The sequence below is a fragment of the Nomia melanderi genome, chromosome 7 (assembly GCF_051020985.1).
Source record: "Nomia melanderi isolate GNS246 chromosome 7, iyNomMela1, whole genome shotgun sequence".
NCBI lineage: Eukaryota > Metazoa > Arthropoda > Insecta > Hymenoptera > Halictidae > Nomia > Nomia melanderi.
The window spans coordinates 1,122,800-1,138,278 of NC_135005.1; the positions used below are offsets into that span (position 1 = coordinate 1,122,800).

At 39.9% G+C, this 15,479-nt stretch overlaps 1 protein-coding gene across 3 annotated transcripts in view; it reads right to left on the reverse strand.

The window, feature by feature from the left end:
- Positions 1–15,479, reverse strand: part of LOC116424264 (discoidin domain-containing receptor 2) — a 160,819-nt gene that overhangs the window by 11,725 nt on the left and 133,615 nt on the right. For all 3 annotated transcript variants that reach the window (XM_076369522.1, XM_031970431.2, XM_076369523.1), the window contains 3 exons: positions 7,446–7,901; positions 1,539–1,746; positions 142–693 (listed from right to left, as the gene is read on the reverse strand). In XM_076369522.1, coding sequence (XP_076225637.1) covers positions 142–693; positions 1,539–1,746; positions 7,446–7,901 — 1,216 coding nt within the window. The remainder of the gene's footprint in view (positions 1–141; positions 694–1,538; positions 1,747–7,445; positions 7,902–15,479) is intronic.

Sequence of the window (15,479 nt, forward strand, 5' to 3'; positions counted from 1 at the left end):
AAAATATCAAGACTCATTACATATTACTCCGATCATAAATTATTTTAATCGCACCTTCGTGAAAATTTTCTGAACTCATTATAAGACAAACATCTCCGAAACGAAGTAAGATAAAACTCTCGGGCAATTAATCATACTTACCAGACTGTTCAACGCTGTCATGAAGATCCTTGTTATCTATAACAACAGTACTGTATCCATAGTAAGCTGCGTGGGGTGGTTCCCGGTATTTATTCTCGTGAAAAGGTTCTTGGTACTCGTCAAGCCTGACATCGCCCAGCAACCGATCGTTCAGGTCGCGGGGCAGCGTCGTCAGTTTGGTTCCTGCGTACCGATCATCGAGCTCCTCGACTCTATAAGTCATCAACGAAGGGTCCTTCTCTGTGGTACCGTACGCGGACTCTGGGGACAGGTGTTGATGGTTGCCCGAAGGTATCGCGCTTTTCGCGCCCAAGGGACTGGCGAAGTTCTTCCTTTGTCTGTGCCGCGAGACGATCAAAAAGATCGCGACAGCCAGCAGGAGGATCACCGCGGTTAAAACGCCGATGATCACCGCCATGTAAGTGGGATCGTCCTGCTTTACGACTGGCACTTCGGCTTGAAGAGGATTGTCACGCGCTGAGATCCGATCCCGCAATCTCGGTGCCTCGGTCGTGGGCGGCGCTTCGGGGGTGAAGTTGCCGTGACCGATGTCTGCAACAGAAAATCCTTCCTGATCTCGATATGCACACACGATGTCTGCCGAGGTTGTACTGTAGCTATTGTGTACTGGGAGGAATATTGCTTAATCCTATTTTTAAATAGACAATTTCAGAAGTTTATATTTTAAATTATTTACGTAGATCTTTTCTATGATAACCAATTTATGCAGATGTAGTAAGACCCTTCTATGACTTTATTCTTAACTTCATCGACAGTTTAATATCAATTGAAATCTACAAAATGTTGCTTTTGTAAGTATTATACGTAATTAACATTATTTCCATTTCATTCATTTTTCATTGTTTTTCGTCTAATAAAAATACTTTATGTAGTAAAAAGTAAACTATGGATACTTCCATTAGGTACCGGAAAATGTTCGTGTGGGTTTTCAAGACAAAATTTTAATAGAGAGAACGATTTTGTAAAATTATTTCATTTCATTTGGTACGTATGATATAAAAATAACTTGCTGCTAATACCAAATTTATTCTTTAAACTAATGACATTATAATCGCACCTCAATTCATTGCTAACAAGAAAAATAGCATTAAATAATCTTCAATATTATTCGTACGTGTTCTTCCTATGTTAAAAATACATATAAGCTCTATTGAATTTCATAATAATTTTTATTACTTAATACCGTAAGATAAACCATGAAAATTAATCTTCACATAAACATTTCCGATCTATCGTTCTTACTTTCTCAAAAATAAATATTAAATTTGAAAAATATAATATATTATTTACTGAAGTATTTATTGTATTATATAATCTCTGAATTGATTAAATGTGTATGTTATGCAAAAAGATTTAGTATAAAACGTAATACTCACCGGAATCGAAGGTAATTTCACTGATCATAATCCACCGGGAAGCAAAGCTAAACCTTAATTTGACGAACTTGCCGATTCGATGGTGGAGCTTTATTGAAATATTTCTTGAATGCTCGAAAATCCTGTCCTCCATGTACGAGTACACGATCGGGTCTCCAGTATAATAACGCCCACCGATGCTAAACATTATACTTGCTTCGGAAAATACCTGTAGGCACAAAAAAGCATCTTTTCATATATTATTACAGTATGGGTCTTATTTCAAAGTAATTAAATGCAAGTATCCAAATACATAATTGGTGTCCTGAATCTGATTAATTTGTTATTAATGGATTATTAAATTTGATCCATCTGTAGTACTAATTAATTATTAATGTTTTCAGATTAAGTGTGTTATTTAATTCCAATTATTCTTTTCTTTCTAATGATTTGTGTTTAGTAAAGACGAATTATTACATTCATTATGTTCATCACTGGGTTCAGAATATTCTATAAAAACTTAATTTTTTAGGAAACCTAACACACTGCCATCCAAAATGTTGTCAGTTTCTCATTCCAGAAATTGTAGAAATATTATTCAATTATGCATGTATCCCAATATATCATTTTATTAATTCATTTATATTACGTCAGAAGCAGTAAAATGGTATATATTTTCGTCGTTACACACAAGTATAATTAATGACAAATAGTTTCCATTTCTACAACTCCCAACAGCTTCAACTCGTGTAAAAGAATGCAGAATAACGTTTCCATATACCTAAATCTGTATACATTTGATCATTTTCATAAACATTTTCTACAAACAAACAGCAGAAACTCACATAAACGAACAACATGTAATTTCCGCCACAGATGAAAATTACAACGGACCGCGTATCTCACGAAAAGGTTACTCTGGACAGTGAAATTAAGCCGTGCGTCGCGCACATTAAACACGATACACCGTCTAATATTCAACATTAATTATACGTATAACTCAGCATCTTGCGCGGTTAGAGCCCACGGGAGCCACCGCGGCACGGTTCCGCCAAGGAGAGCGCTGGATATTAATATATCCTCGCGATTCCTCTTCCACAAATACACCGGGCTATTTATTACGGTTATAACGAACAACTTTATAGAGGCAACACCGGGTTGACATCGACGACTTCGATAATTGCTAGCCTCTCGCGGCTGCAGCTTCCAGCAGACGGAGTCGCGTGGAATGCTAATTCCACCTCGAGAAAGCGTAAGATAGTTACGCGCGGAGAATACCCGCTGGAAACTAAGAGTGGGAAAGCTTGAGGTAGAGCTTGTCGCGGCTAGCAGGCTGGATGAAGACGGGACAAAGGGGGTGACGAAGATGGTTGGCGCGCAAGCGGGGTGGAAACGGAGATTACAAAGCTGAGATTATCTAACTCTCTTAGCCCCGAAGACGAACGCAACGGCGACGCGTATGGATTTTCAAGGGGGTGTACCATCGAAGCCCGCTCAAGCTCGACGGTCTGCGAGAGTATGAGGAAGCCGAAGAAGACGGAACCGACGGCCACAAGGTGGTGGGGACGTAGTGGAGGCGTGTAGGTGGAGCGAAACTAGCGATGCTTTGAAGTGCTGTCTTTCAGAAGACGTGTCCTATCCGCGCGAACGAACGCTTGTTAATAGGAGGGGACGTTTAGGGGTGGCAGCTGCTACCACCTAGCCGTCTCCTCACCCCTTTGCTTCGGGCTTCATACCTCAGTCATAGACTGCCGACTTGCCAGACTGTCGGTATTGTATTTGAATACGTGGCGTATCTGCTCCTTCGGCTCGTCGCTTGCCACTATTGTGCAGAAGAGAGAGAAAGAATAGCCTAACTCGAGACTGTACTCTCGCGACGTTCCCTTCCCGTCTTCCACGAACCTTCCTTCCTTCCTTCCTTCCTTCCTTCCTTCCTTATTTCGCGGCCGTCCCTCTCCCCAGACGCAACGCCGCCACTGCTGCCCTCGCCACCTCTCGTTTCTTACCTCTCCAACGGGCTCTCCATCTTGCCCGGTCGCGGGCGCACAATCGAGCTCCGAGCCGGGTAATGAGGCGCTCCATTCAAATAAATCTTGATACCGGTAGGGAGAGTGTTTCGAGGCCCATTACATAGAGATTTCGCGCATCAAACGACGTCGCCCCGGAAAACTTCTATTTTCTGCCGGCAGGCGGCCCGGCCATTGCGATCCGCGGATCATTGTGTCGCGATCGTCGTACGTGAAAGGAGGGGCGAATGTGAAATCATGCTCCTTTGGATTTTTCATTTCTCTGGAGACCGAATCGGTGGCTTCTTTTTTGGTCAGGTTGTTAAACGCCTTATTCCGTTGACTTTAATGCGACGCATAAGCTTGGAGATGTTATGGATGGATATATCTAAGGAGAATTAAGATTCGTCAGAGTTCCTTGACGCTTTTATTTGATTCTGTTTTGCGTGCGCATGTAACCATAACGCATAAACGTTTCTCCCATTTTATTGGTGTAATATATTTATGCATTTCTAAAGGCAACAGAATTATTAAAAGCATAAAACCGGGATTCAATAATGAAATGTAATAAAACTCCTGGACAGTAATTTTGTTTTAAACGTTCATTCGCAATCTAATATCCTTTCTACATTAATCTGCAGTTTTTTTAAATAGATTATGGCTTATTTATATCTCCTTGCATAATATATTTCTGTACAATATATTTAATTTATTGAGCACATAATAGCAACATCAGAAGCTACAAATTTCTAACCTACATTTCCAAGCTTCTCTCTAACAATAGCTCAACGAAAGTTACCAAGAAATGGAAAAGAAGAATCTGAAAACAAAACGTTCCGTTCATTTAAATTAACCAAAGACTAATCAACGCCGCGATATCCTCCGCCGCACTTAAATCCCGACCACAATTTTTCATTTAACCTCAGCCCCGAGGAAATAAAACGGAATCAGAAGCGAGCAGCGGCGAGATTCGGCGAGACAGCGAGTGGCAAGAAATTCCATTTCTTAAAAGCCGCTCTCCTTTCCCCATGGACTGTTTGTTGTTTCGAGCCCTTTTGCGCCGCTCGATTATGGAACAGAGGTCTGGCCAGGGTAATGAGGGGTTCCATTGAAATAAATCTTGATACCGCGGCGAAAGCCATTATATAGAAATTCGTGGCCGGAAGCACGCGGGGGCCGGAAAATTTTCCGAGAACGGCCAACACCCAGCGTCGCCGGCACCAACACGACCCCTAGGGCGGCTGCGACCGTTGTTGCCACCCTGTAAAATCGCATCGCCCTCCAGCCCGCCGCACCGCGGTTCGTTTCCTCTTTCTCTTTTCATCCGTTCCCAGCCAAACCCAGGGGCCCGGCGTTGTTGCGCCTCGTTACCCATCCTACGTCCGACCTTGACTCCGACGTGGAAACTGGATTTCATGGCGTGCACCACCGTCTCACCCTTCCCACTTTTCTTTCCCTCTTCTTCCTCCTCGGGTTGCGGATTAAAGACTGACACGAGATCCTCGCGCATATTTCGCCACGATTTTTTCACTTCATCTGTATTTCTTTCTTCTGCGTCTCGCTTCTTCCTTTTTCCTTTCTTGATACTTTTCACTTTTTCCCCTCCCAGCGTTCATTGTCATTCTTTTTTTTTCTCTTTGTATCATGACGCTGTTCACGCTGGCGACTCGCCGCCCCGGGCTCTTCCAATTTCCTCCCTGTCGCGCGACCATCTATCCCCATTTTTTCGTGCATTCTCGCGGATGCTCGGTGAAGGATCACGGAGGAAATTTGAAAATGACGCAGCAAAGGGAGCGTTGATAAGAAGATTATCGGGGAATTTTATCGTTTAATAGGTATTCATGACAAAGGGGACTCGAGAGATTCGATTGAGATTGGAATGATGAATAAGTGAAGGGTGAGATGTGATGTTTGGCGTGCGATTTAACGTAACGAATGTTGAATGAATCAATCAATTATTGAACGAATAAATGTGTAATCGTTTAAAAGCAGGTATTCCTTTTTAAACTATCCAAAATTTAAATGAAACATCGGTTACTGAGGTTGTCGGCCTTTCTAGTTTTTTAATTACATCAATTCTCAAGTACAATGCTAACGATTATAAGAGAATTGTGGCGAAAATTAAATCTATGCTTTACGTAAACTTAAAGCTATACCAAGCTTTATATGTCCCCATTATCATACAATTTTTTCAGGTACTGCATTAAAATTAATTAAAATTTTACACTTTCTTAGAATGGTTCTTGCCTGATAGTCATGAACACTTCCGAACTTTAATTTTAATTGTACTTGTTAACGGATACTGTAATGGAATATTATATGATATGACAACTAAATTACTTGTAATTTTAATGTTTTAACGTTTTGTTACATATATGTCTGTTACTTTCTAAGAAATAGAATAAACAATCAGTTATAAATAAAGACATAATATTTAATGGATTTATTTAAGTACCTTATTTGCTTCATTCTATGATATAGATAAATTTATAGAGTTGATTACGAAGTTTATATACTCAATATTACGGAGCAAGACAATTAGGATTGATGGCTAACAGACATCGAGCGTGACTTGAGGGTGTGCATGGTGTATAACGTATAAGTACGTGACTGTTTTCGGGGCCAAAAATCTGCCCGAGGGTTTGTTCGTGGGGATACGAAGATCACGACCCGCAAACGTTGGGGAAGACTCTGGTTTCTCTTTCCCCTGCTGTCCCTTCGTTTTACCCCACCTTCCAAATCACGACACAAAATTGACTCCATTGCAGGTTACACGCCGAATATTGATATTGGTAACGATCATTGAATTAAAGATGGAATGCCCTACCTTTTTATTATATAAGTGCGACGGAAAAACTCATGTAGTATTTCGTGAACAAACACGTCAATGTATTAATATTTATCATAAGTTATTTAAAAACAATGTTCCGAATCAAAACAATATGTAATATGTGATTTTTTAAATTGTTGTATAGAGAAACAACTTTAGAACGCTATAAGAAAAGATTGTAACTAATTATCGTCTTTTCGACTACACAATTTTAACCTGTAACTTCTTAACTCAGTGTATGGAAATTGTCATACTTTTATCACAATAAGATGTCCGTAGAAATTACGGTAAAAGATGTAGAAAATAATATGGGTAGTACATTAAATTTAGTAAAAATTAGGGTTAAAATCATATCTTCCTCCCTTATATTTAAATTACTTCTGTTTTCGTATTTAATTTAATAAAGATAAATTATTATTGTTTTATTCATTAATTATTTGTACGGCCCTAAGACGCATTAAATATTTCCAATTTTTGTTAAACGCCATATATATAATTTACAAATTTCTTCGAACATAACGTTCCAGCCTTTTTTATCATAATGAAATGTATTAACGATTTGAAGATTTAAAATAATTTTGTAATTCAACGATGACCAGGAGTTTTCCTTCAACGATGAAAGTAAAATAGAATTTAAGTGTTGACAGTCCTATAGTGTGTTCTTTAAAAGAAGAACCCAAAGAAACACCGACCATGACAATGCCTGTTCGCCACACTCTGAGCACCCAAATGTCATCAATCTAAGGTACTGCAGTGAACAGGTATTGTGATGGTATACGTTAGATCTCTCCTTTAAAGAAATACACTATAAAATAAGGAACTTGAATTGAAGAATGATTTGTTTGTAAAGCTAACAATTTATCCAGTTCAAGAGTTAAATTTCACATTTTTGCACGTAAAGTTACTTCTATAAATTTAATTTTGGTCTGTTCCTTTTTTATCTTATAAATGACTAAACAACATATGACGAATTCTGTAAGCTCAATAGTATCTTTTGATAGCGCAATAATATAGTCAGTTTAATCATTATATCTTAAGATATAATCAAGGGATTTCAAGTTTCTGTTGCACCCCTTCAATTCCAGAATTTACCTGCACATCCTTGGTGAACTGATTGTTGCAAAAAATGTGTACAGCCGAGAACTCCCTGACGTGGTCGAACTCGAATTTAATCTCGAGCGGATGGCCGGATCTGGTGTCATTTCTCCAGCCAACCCATCCCTGACCCCGTTCGGAATCGTAATAACTCATCTTGAAGTTATCCGGGCCGATCTTGCCATCGGTCAGTTGTCCCAGGCCGCGCAAGAGCTGTTCGTCCCAGTAACCATCGTAGGTCGCGTCGAAGAACTCCCAATTGCCGCGTTTGTCACCCTGTGGCATCGAGTACGACACGATCCCGTCGTTCCACGGACAACCGTACAATTCCACGCGCATACAAACGGTCCGCCGATGGTAACTGTACGGCAAGAAGCGAACTTTGCTTGCCCACATCGGCGGCTCCAGTTCGTGCTTCGACTCCAAGTACGTGTTTGTGTTTCCTTTGATCACCTGCGACAAACCATTTCGAAATACTTAGTACAAATCTTCTTCGACTGACTGATCTATAAAATATAACATTAACAGATCGTTAACTGGATTGTAAGTAGCTATGTATCCTTCATTGTGTACTGAATTTGTTTTATCTGTACGTATATATAGGTCAATCTGTTGTTGTATACCCGATGACCCATGTAGACGCTAACGCACTATGTACGATTACTAAGACCATAGATACGTCAGCGCAAAACATTCTTCCAGGTAATTCTTTCCATAATACTGCCTTCTTACTCCCCTCTACATTTTCCTTTAATATTAGAACTACCGTACAAGTCAAAATCACTGGCTTCGGTTATCTTACTTCAGAATAACTAATGTCTTAAAAGCATTGAATATTCGAAATAATTTTGAAAATAGTTTCACTTAAATACTATAATCTTAATTTTACTTAAATAAAATTCTCGACGATCTTAAAAAAAGTGTTATACTCGATTTTACGACTCGGAATCCAACAATGTAACAGTTTTGTTAATTTGCCTTAACTCTATAATAATATCTCAAGTAAATAATCAATGTACGTTTCCTTATGATATATTATTCTATAGGTATTATTATTACGTCAATCGCGTGATGTATAAGTGAAACGTGAAAACCCCTATAGACACGTGAAAGAGATTATTGTATTTGAGAAAGATAGTAAATTCTACCTCTCGTTAATACAATGTAAATAATCATGTAAGTAAAATGTAGGAACGATTCGAAGCTACTCGTACATTAAACCATACAGCACATCGTTCGCTATGTCGGTGAAGGCATAAGTACGGTTTCCGAAGCGTATCATTAAAATCCCATAAACTATCGATGCCAGGTATCAATAATAAACATTCGAATAGGAATGCGTGTACACCTGTCGGGATCACGAATGCGATAAACCACGGTCACGTAAGCGGCCATACGTGAGAATCTCGTAGCAGGTTCGAGGAGCGCTGTCAGGCCGGTAAGTGGAAAATAAGAGGTCCTTTGTTTCGAAGGGACGACCCTCGACGACGCCGTCTGAGAAATTCCCGATCCTCCTCCGCGATACACGCGTTTTGGCCTTCGGGCTCGCGCTCCACCGGCGGAATAGAACGTGCGTTGTTCTATCCGAGAACGCGTGAAACGAGAAATCGCGGTGCCGTGGTATGCCTTAACGACTCGTAATAATGTTCCTAAAAATATTTCGTGCTCCTCCTCCACGGGAATGCTTCCTGGGATACGAACAGCGGTTTAGGTATTTTAAGCGTGATAAAATCTAGAAAATTCATAGAGGATGGGTTCTAGACTGGATTGCATTATCGCAGCGAGAGTGACGTTGATTGCCGCTGTTAAAATTTCTTATGGATTCCGTCTATAAAACAGATAACAAATGCGCATTATTTACTAGCGGGCTAATAATGTAAAATATTTAATTGTGATGTAGAATAAAGTATAAATGTTTTGCATATTCCTTTTTGCATATTTATATTTTTGTTGAGAATAGTGGAATGTTAATTCAAATTAAATGGGAGTGAAGCATTTAAGAATGGTTTCTACTTGCTAGACTTCTTTTGAATACACACATATAAACACCTATTTTTCGTGGATATCATATTTTACACATATCATCAGACAAGTGTAAAACAATATCATAGTGATAGTAATGAAATTGGAAAGGACGGAAACATATAAATGGAATTGTTGGATACACAAATAATCATACAAAATTCGGCGTTGGATGAATTCCAACTCGCGATGAAATTTACCATCTAAACGTAGCAAACTTGCAATTTAATTTCTTGCTAATCCAATTCTGTCACTCTACTGTTAATTTCATTTCCTTTATTCCATATATGTAAACCAAAATTTCAGAAATACACAAAGATATGTCTTTTATGAAACGATCTTCATAAAAGCATCAAATAACTAATTTACTATACTTCATTTCCTGCCCTATACTTTACTAGTAAAATTGAAAACTAAAATTCAGTGTAGAAATACAAAATCGAGAATATTTGAAACGATCGATGTCGTCGATACATCACGCGTGCCAATAAACGACAACGATTCAGATGACCAACGAACATCACAATAACTCAAATAATCTGCAGAAACTCCGAGGCACCATTAAAATTAGACAGCGTCACGTGCTCTCAATCACCACACAACGCGGCATCCATATCTGTCGTGTAACGTCTATCTCTCGTCGCTTTACGATGAAGTTTGTTTTTTCATTTAAAGTCCGAGACACGATCGCGGCAAGGAAACACGATTAAAAGATGATCGTCGTCGGCGGTCGAGCGAGTCGGCACGTTCTGCGACGGGGCGGTCCAGTAATTGGGACCAGTAGCTGACACCGTTTTATTTGCGCTCGTTATTCCGACCGCGACGCCGCTACCTGATGTTTAGCACATCGAAACGAACGCGCGGAGCGCCAGCCCTGCCGGCCGGTCGAGCCAGGCCGGCCCGGCCCGGCCCGACCCGACCCGGTGAACAGTGAAATACAATGAGCCGACACGTATGAAATTTCGCTGCGCGCCGCGGAACCCATCGTAGACAACTACCTCCCGTTCCCTTTACTTCGTTACAAGTGTTTAATGAGCGCACGCCGCGGCGATCCGTACTAGCCCAGCCGGGAATGCTCGTTAAGAGACTGAAATATGCCCGCGAATGGAGCGATTCTGAAAGAAGCCCGCTCCGCTGAGAAAATAAAATATCGTCGAAGCGGTCGGCGTCGGGGAAAATTTCGATGACGTCGCAACCGCGTGCCATGTAACTCGCGCCTATGTTTGTGTAAGGAATAAAGTGTGACGTAAATTGAGATCGTACGTATTCTCGCGAATATAAGGGGTGTAGAATTTCTGAGGTAAGCGGAATGGGATCCATTTGTTTCGGTCGGTGATAAAGATGGACAAGTTTGTTGTTGATAACGACAGAGCAGCGGTTGGATTCGTCAAAGGAGTGGGAAATTCAGTAGCAAAGATTTGAGGATCGTTGTTTTTTGGTTCATCGGTAGAGTATTGGAAATCAATATTAAGGTTAAGATTATGTATGTATATTTTTTGAATAAGAAAACTATTGCAACTTATGATACGAATGTGTGAAATTGAACTGATCATGAATCATATAGATACTTCTTTCTAGTATCAAATTCGCAACTGTTAAAGATGAGTTTATTAATAAGATTTACTATTTGAATAGAATTTAAATAACTAAGAATCTTAATCAAGATTATTTTCATCTACACTAACATTTTATTACGTCCCAGATTAATAAATACCTTCTCCGAGATTCTAACCTAAGAAACTATGAATCTCGCACATACTAATCGTTTTGTTCTCGTTTATCGTAAGAATAAAGAGGCATATGTCAGTTCATAAAGTGATACGTAAATCTCTACGGATAAGTAATATACCTCTGTTTTCATGTGTAATTGAAGACACCTAAGGAGAGTCCTCATTTAATGGCGGTCGTCTTTGATGATTCCCGAAAGGATTCCACAAATTTTTCGCTTATTCCGAGAAAAGCCGAAGGCGATTGCGGAGCGGGTAAAAGAGGGGCGAGCGAAAGGGCGAAAATACGACAGCATTTACGAGCCGTCGACTCGTCCACCAAGAAAAATAAGTAATCTCGATATTTATCTCCGCGCCCACGCGTTCTACCGCGAAATGACTCCGCGATCCCCGAGTCGGAAAGACTTTTCCAACGTTATGTGTCGGACCGAACGATCGTGTTTCTTAAAAATCATCCTGTCTCCCTCCTTGACCCCCTCCCCCACCACTCTCGAGTGCCTTCCACCATCGCGGTATTCCCTGTCACATTTCGTCGCAGACAAATTCCAGCTACGGGTCGAAGAAGTCGTAGCAGGGCGTGGCCCACCACCAACGCCCATTTTATGTTAATGTTTCCGTGCGTTTCCAATCCCGAATAGCTCGGTCGCGGCCTGCTACCGAACAGAAGCCGCCGTTGATGATGGCCCCGTGTCGTCGAGGAAGATCGTGACGGATAAGCTGTCTGACGGTTTAATTAGACGAATATTTACGTAGCGGGTGGTCCGCGAGGTGTAGCCGTCACGAATTTCCTCGGATGCGTCATGCGACCATGAAAGTGGTTCGTTGCCCTTTCGAAATTTTACTGACAGTGCTTACACGGATTTTGATGGAAATGGTTCGGGCAAAAGAAAGAAGGGCGATGAATTTCTTAACTGAGAAGATTCAAGTAATTTCGGAAGCGTAATTAAAAGATTTTATCCTGTGTTTTATTCAGTATTTCTGATTTAGAGATTCATTGCTAATTATTAATCTGTAGGTACATTTTCTTAACCTCTTGTATCAAGAACGTGTAAGTAGAAAATCAATTAGAGCACTTCAATATGCTTAATTAACCCTACGCCGTCAATATAGTTATGGTTTGGCGCGATTGTTTATTGTTGTGAGTTTTGTAAAGATCTGAAAAAATTCTGAGACACTTATTATAGTTCTTAACTTAATTCACAAATGACACTTTAGATAAATCTTCATATCCGTTTGCAGTAAAAATTAGAAACCGTGGTGAAGTAGTGAAGAGATTTTTCAGAGGCCTTTAATGGGTTCACTCTGCCGACCGAGGATTAGAAGGTACTCTGTGTCCACCTCATTCTCGATATTAACACGTATGGTAATAATTGTTTGTTATATCTTCAGAAATGAAACTTGAACATTTGCATTTTATTATAATTAAATCCTATTACAAGTCAAGACATTCTTGTACATAACCATCTAGAATTTTCGATTAGTTCATGCGATGAACATGCGACGTACTGCTCCAAATATTTTGCCAGAGCTACATCGCGAAGCAACCCCTATCCGATCGATACCGTTTATTGACAAGAACCAGCCAGTCAATTGACGTCTGCAAATAGACGCAGAGGGTTTGTTTAGTGTAGGATAAAAGCATATTGCTTCGTCGGATATAACAATATTTCAGTCGACCAACAGGAAGGAAAAACTACATACTTCCATGTTCTCGTAGAAAGATTATGTAGTCACTAATCACAGCTAGTTCTTTTTCTTTAATTAAACCGCGCATCTTATATAGAAACCAAGTTAGCAATAAATATATCTGCTTCCCGGATCTGAGAAACGCACACTGTTCACGTTACCGCTAACACGCAAATTACGCTGAATTTTAGCGAAATATTAGACAAGCGGGTACTTTATGGAAACGATTAACTCGGCTAGACCATGAGGTCAGCACCGGAGGATCAGCGAGATAATTTATGTCCACGCGCCTATCTCTGTCATACCAAATACGGCCGCTTGAAAATATTAGACGGTTCGCGGAATGCTTTTTTCCTTATTTTCGGTTCGTTCGTCTTCCTCTTTTTCTAGAGCTTCATCCGAGAGGACTGTAAATGCCGACCGTTGACAACCGCACGGCGTGGTACCACCGACGTTGTCTGGTCGAAGCCGAGCTGTTAGGAGAGATTATTCGTCGGATAAGCCGAGTGTCGTTGTGTAATTAAGCGGAGAACAGCGGCGGACCGCGCAGCGGGTGGAAAGAGACACGAATTTCTGCAGATTTATCCCCCACCGCGTCACGGCGACCAACTTTTTTGGGTGGCCCGGTTCATGCGAACTGGTACCTGTTTCCGGTGGAACATAGGACGGTAACGAATGCCCGTTGAACGACTTTTTTCCATCTAGCGCTATTCCACAAATGATGACCCGTCATCGATTAACGAGAATCGCTCGGTTTCCTTTAGCTTTCTTTTCCGTCTACTCGGGTCCAGGCAACCGGCACCGTTTCGATCCGTTTACTCAATTAGATAGCTTTGTAGGGGAGATTAAAATTAAGCGGAGAACCACGGGAGGCTGTGGTTTTGGGACGGTAATTTATTACACGCTTGGAAATGTCGTGTATTGAATTTTTCATACTTGCGTTCCTTCTTGAAATTTTCGTGGGTAGTCGAGATTGAAATTATTGCTTAACGAGGCACGATATGCTAAATTAGAAGGTCTGAGAATTGATAATCATAGTTAAGGATATGCATATTGATCGATTTGCAGGAAAATGACATTTTAGTTACGCGATTTAAGATAAATATGCTGGATTAAAATATACGATCGATGATTGTATTATTCTTAGATTAAGATGCAAGATTAAGAATTTATTCGGATCTTCTAAGTGGAAATATGCGCAGAAATTTTGAAGCTTTTATCGAACGTGTGAAGTCTGACTCAGTGAGATGTATTAGATGTGATTCAACAGTATAAGATTTGTTTTTATCTTACGTGCTTCTCATATTATTTACATCATTATTTTTATTATCATTGCAATATTAAAATGAAATAGTACATATATAAAATTCATTTTAAAATGTTATTACTCGGGGTTAACGCAATCTTTGAAAAGAGAGATTCGATTACAAATTGTGTTTTTTTCTCAAATTAAAACGTTAACCTCCTGAGATTTAATTAAGCTACAAAATTCAAATTTTAAGGAAATATAAACGAGAATAAAAATAAATACAAATCGGGGCGATACACTTTATTCAAAAACAAAATGGATTAAACCGTAGTTTAAAAAGCAATTAAGAAATTATGATATACCTATACTATCACTCAGAACTATATTGTTACACATTACACGAACATAACTGAATAAAAAAACTAACGATCAAAAATGATTTTCTCCTCTCTTATCCCGTTTCTTCAATCCGCAATTGAAATTAATAGCTACCTATTACATGTACGAATGTTAAAGAGACACATGACGTTTAGAAGAAATATTAATAAAATAATTACGTTCGAAATTTAAAAAATGCCCTTACATCATTTGCGCAGAATAACCGATCATTCTCAGACCTATACCATCAATAAAAATCTTTCGATATCCAATAAAGGAGTAATTATTACGAAGACAGCTTGGTTCGTTCAATCAGTTATTTCTTGCTAAGGATGCTATACAGGTATATTGACTTATAAAAAGCCCTCTTTGATTACTTAATTAAACTCCTCCCATTTCTTTCCTCTTTATTCCCACAAATTTATATTCCAATAAAAATGAATTTAATCAACCAGTATCACATAGCTTTCAGGGCACGAATAAGATTCGAAATATTGAAAATTGAAACAGACCATTCTCTAGAGAAACATTCTCGCCGACTATTGTCGGGAATATCCAAAGGGTGAGCGCATGTTGCTTCGCCCAAGGAAGCATCCGCGAGGTGAAGGTTATTTCGCGATGGTATGTAAATGGAAGCGCGGTCAAAGAAGGGAGGTTAAATTTCGTCGAATCCGACCTTCGTGGGATGCGGCGTCGTAGATTCGAAGGACCTCGGCTATTCAACCAGGTATACGCCTATGTAGGTGAGTCGAAATCGTCTGACCCCGCGTGCACGCGACGACTTTCCCTTCTCCCGTTTTATTGATCCACCCTCCTATACAAATAAGCTCGAAGCACCCTCTCTCTCCACGTACTAACTTCCAAGGAAATCCACCTCGTCGACTGGACGTTCACCTCCTTCCATCTCCTAGTCTTTCCTTCCTCTTTTTTCACTCTTTCTCTCTCTCTCACTCTCTCTCTCTCCCTCAC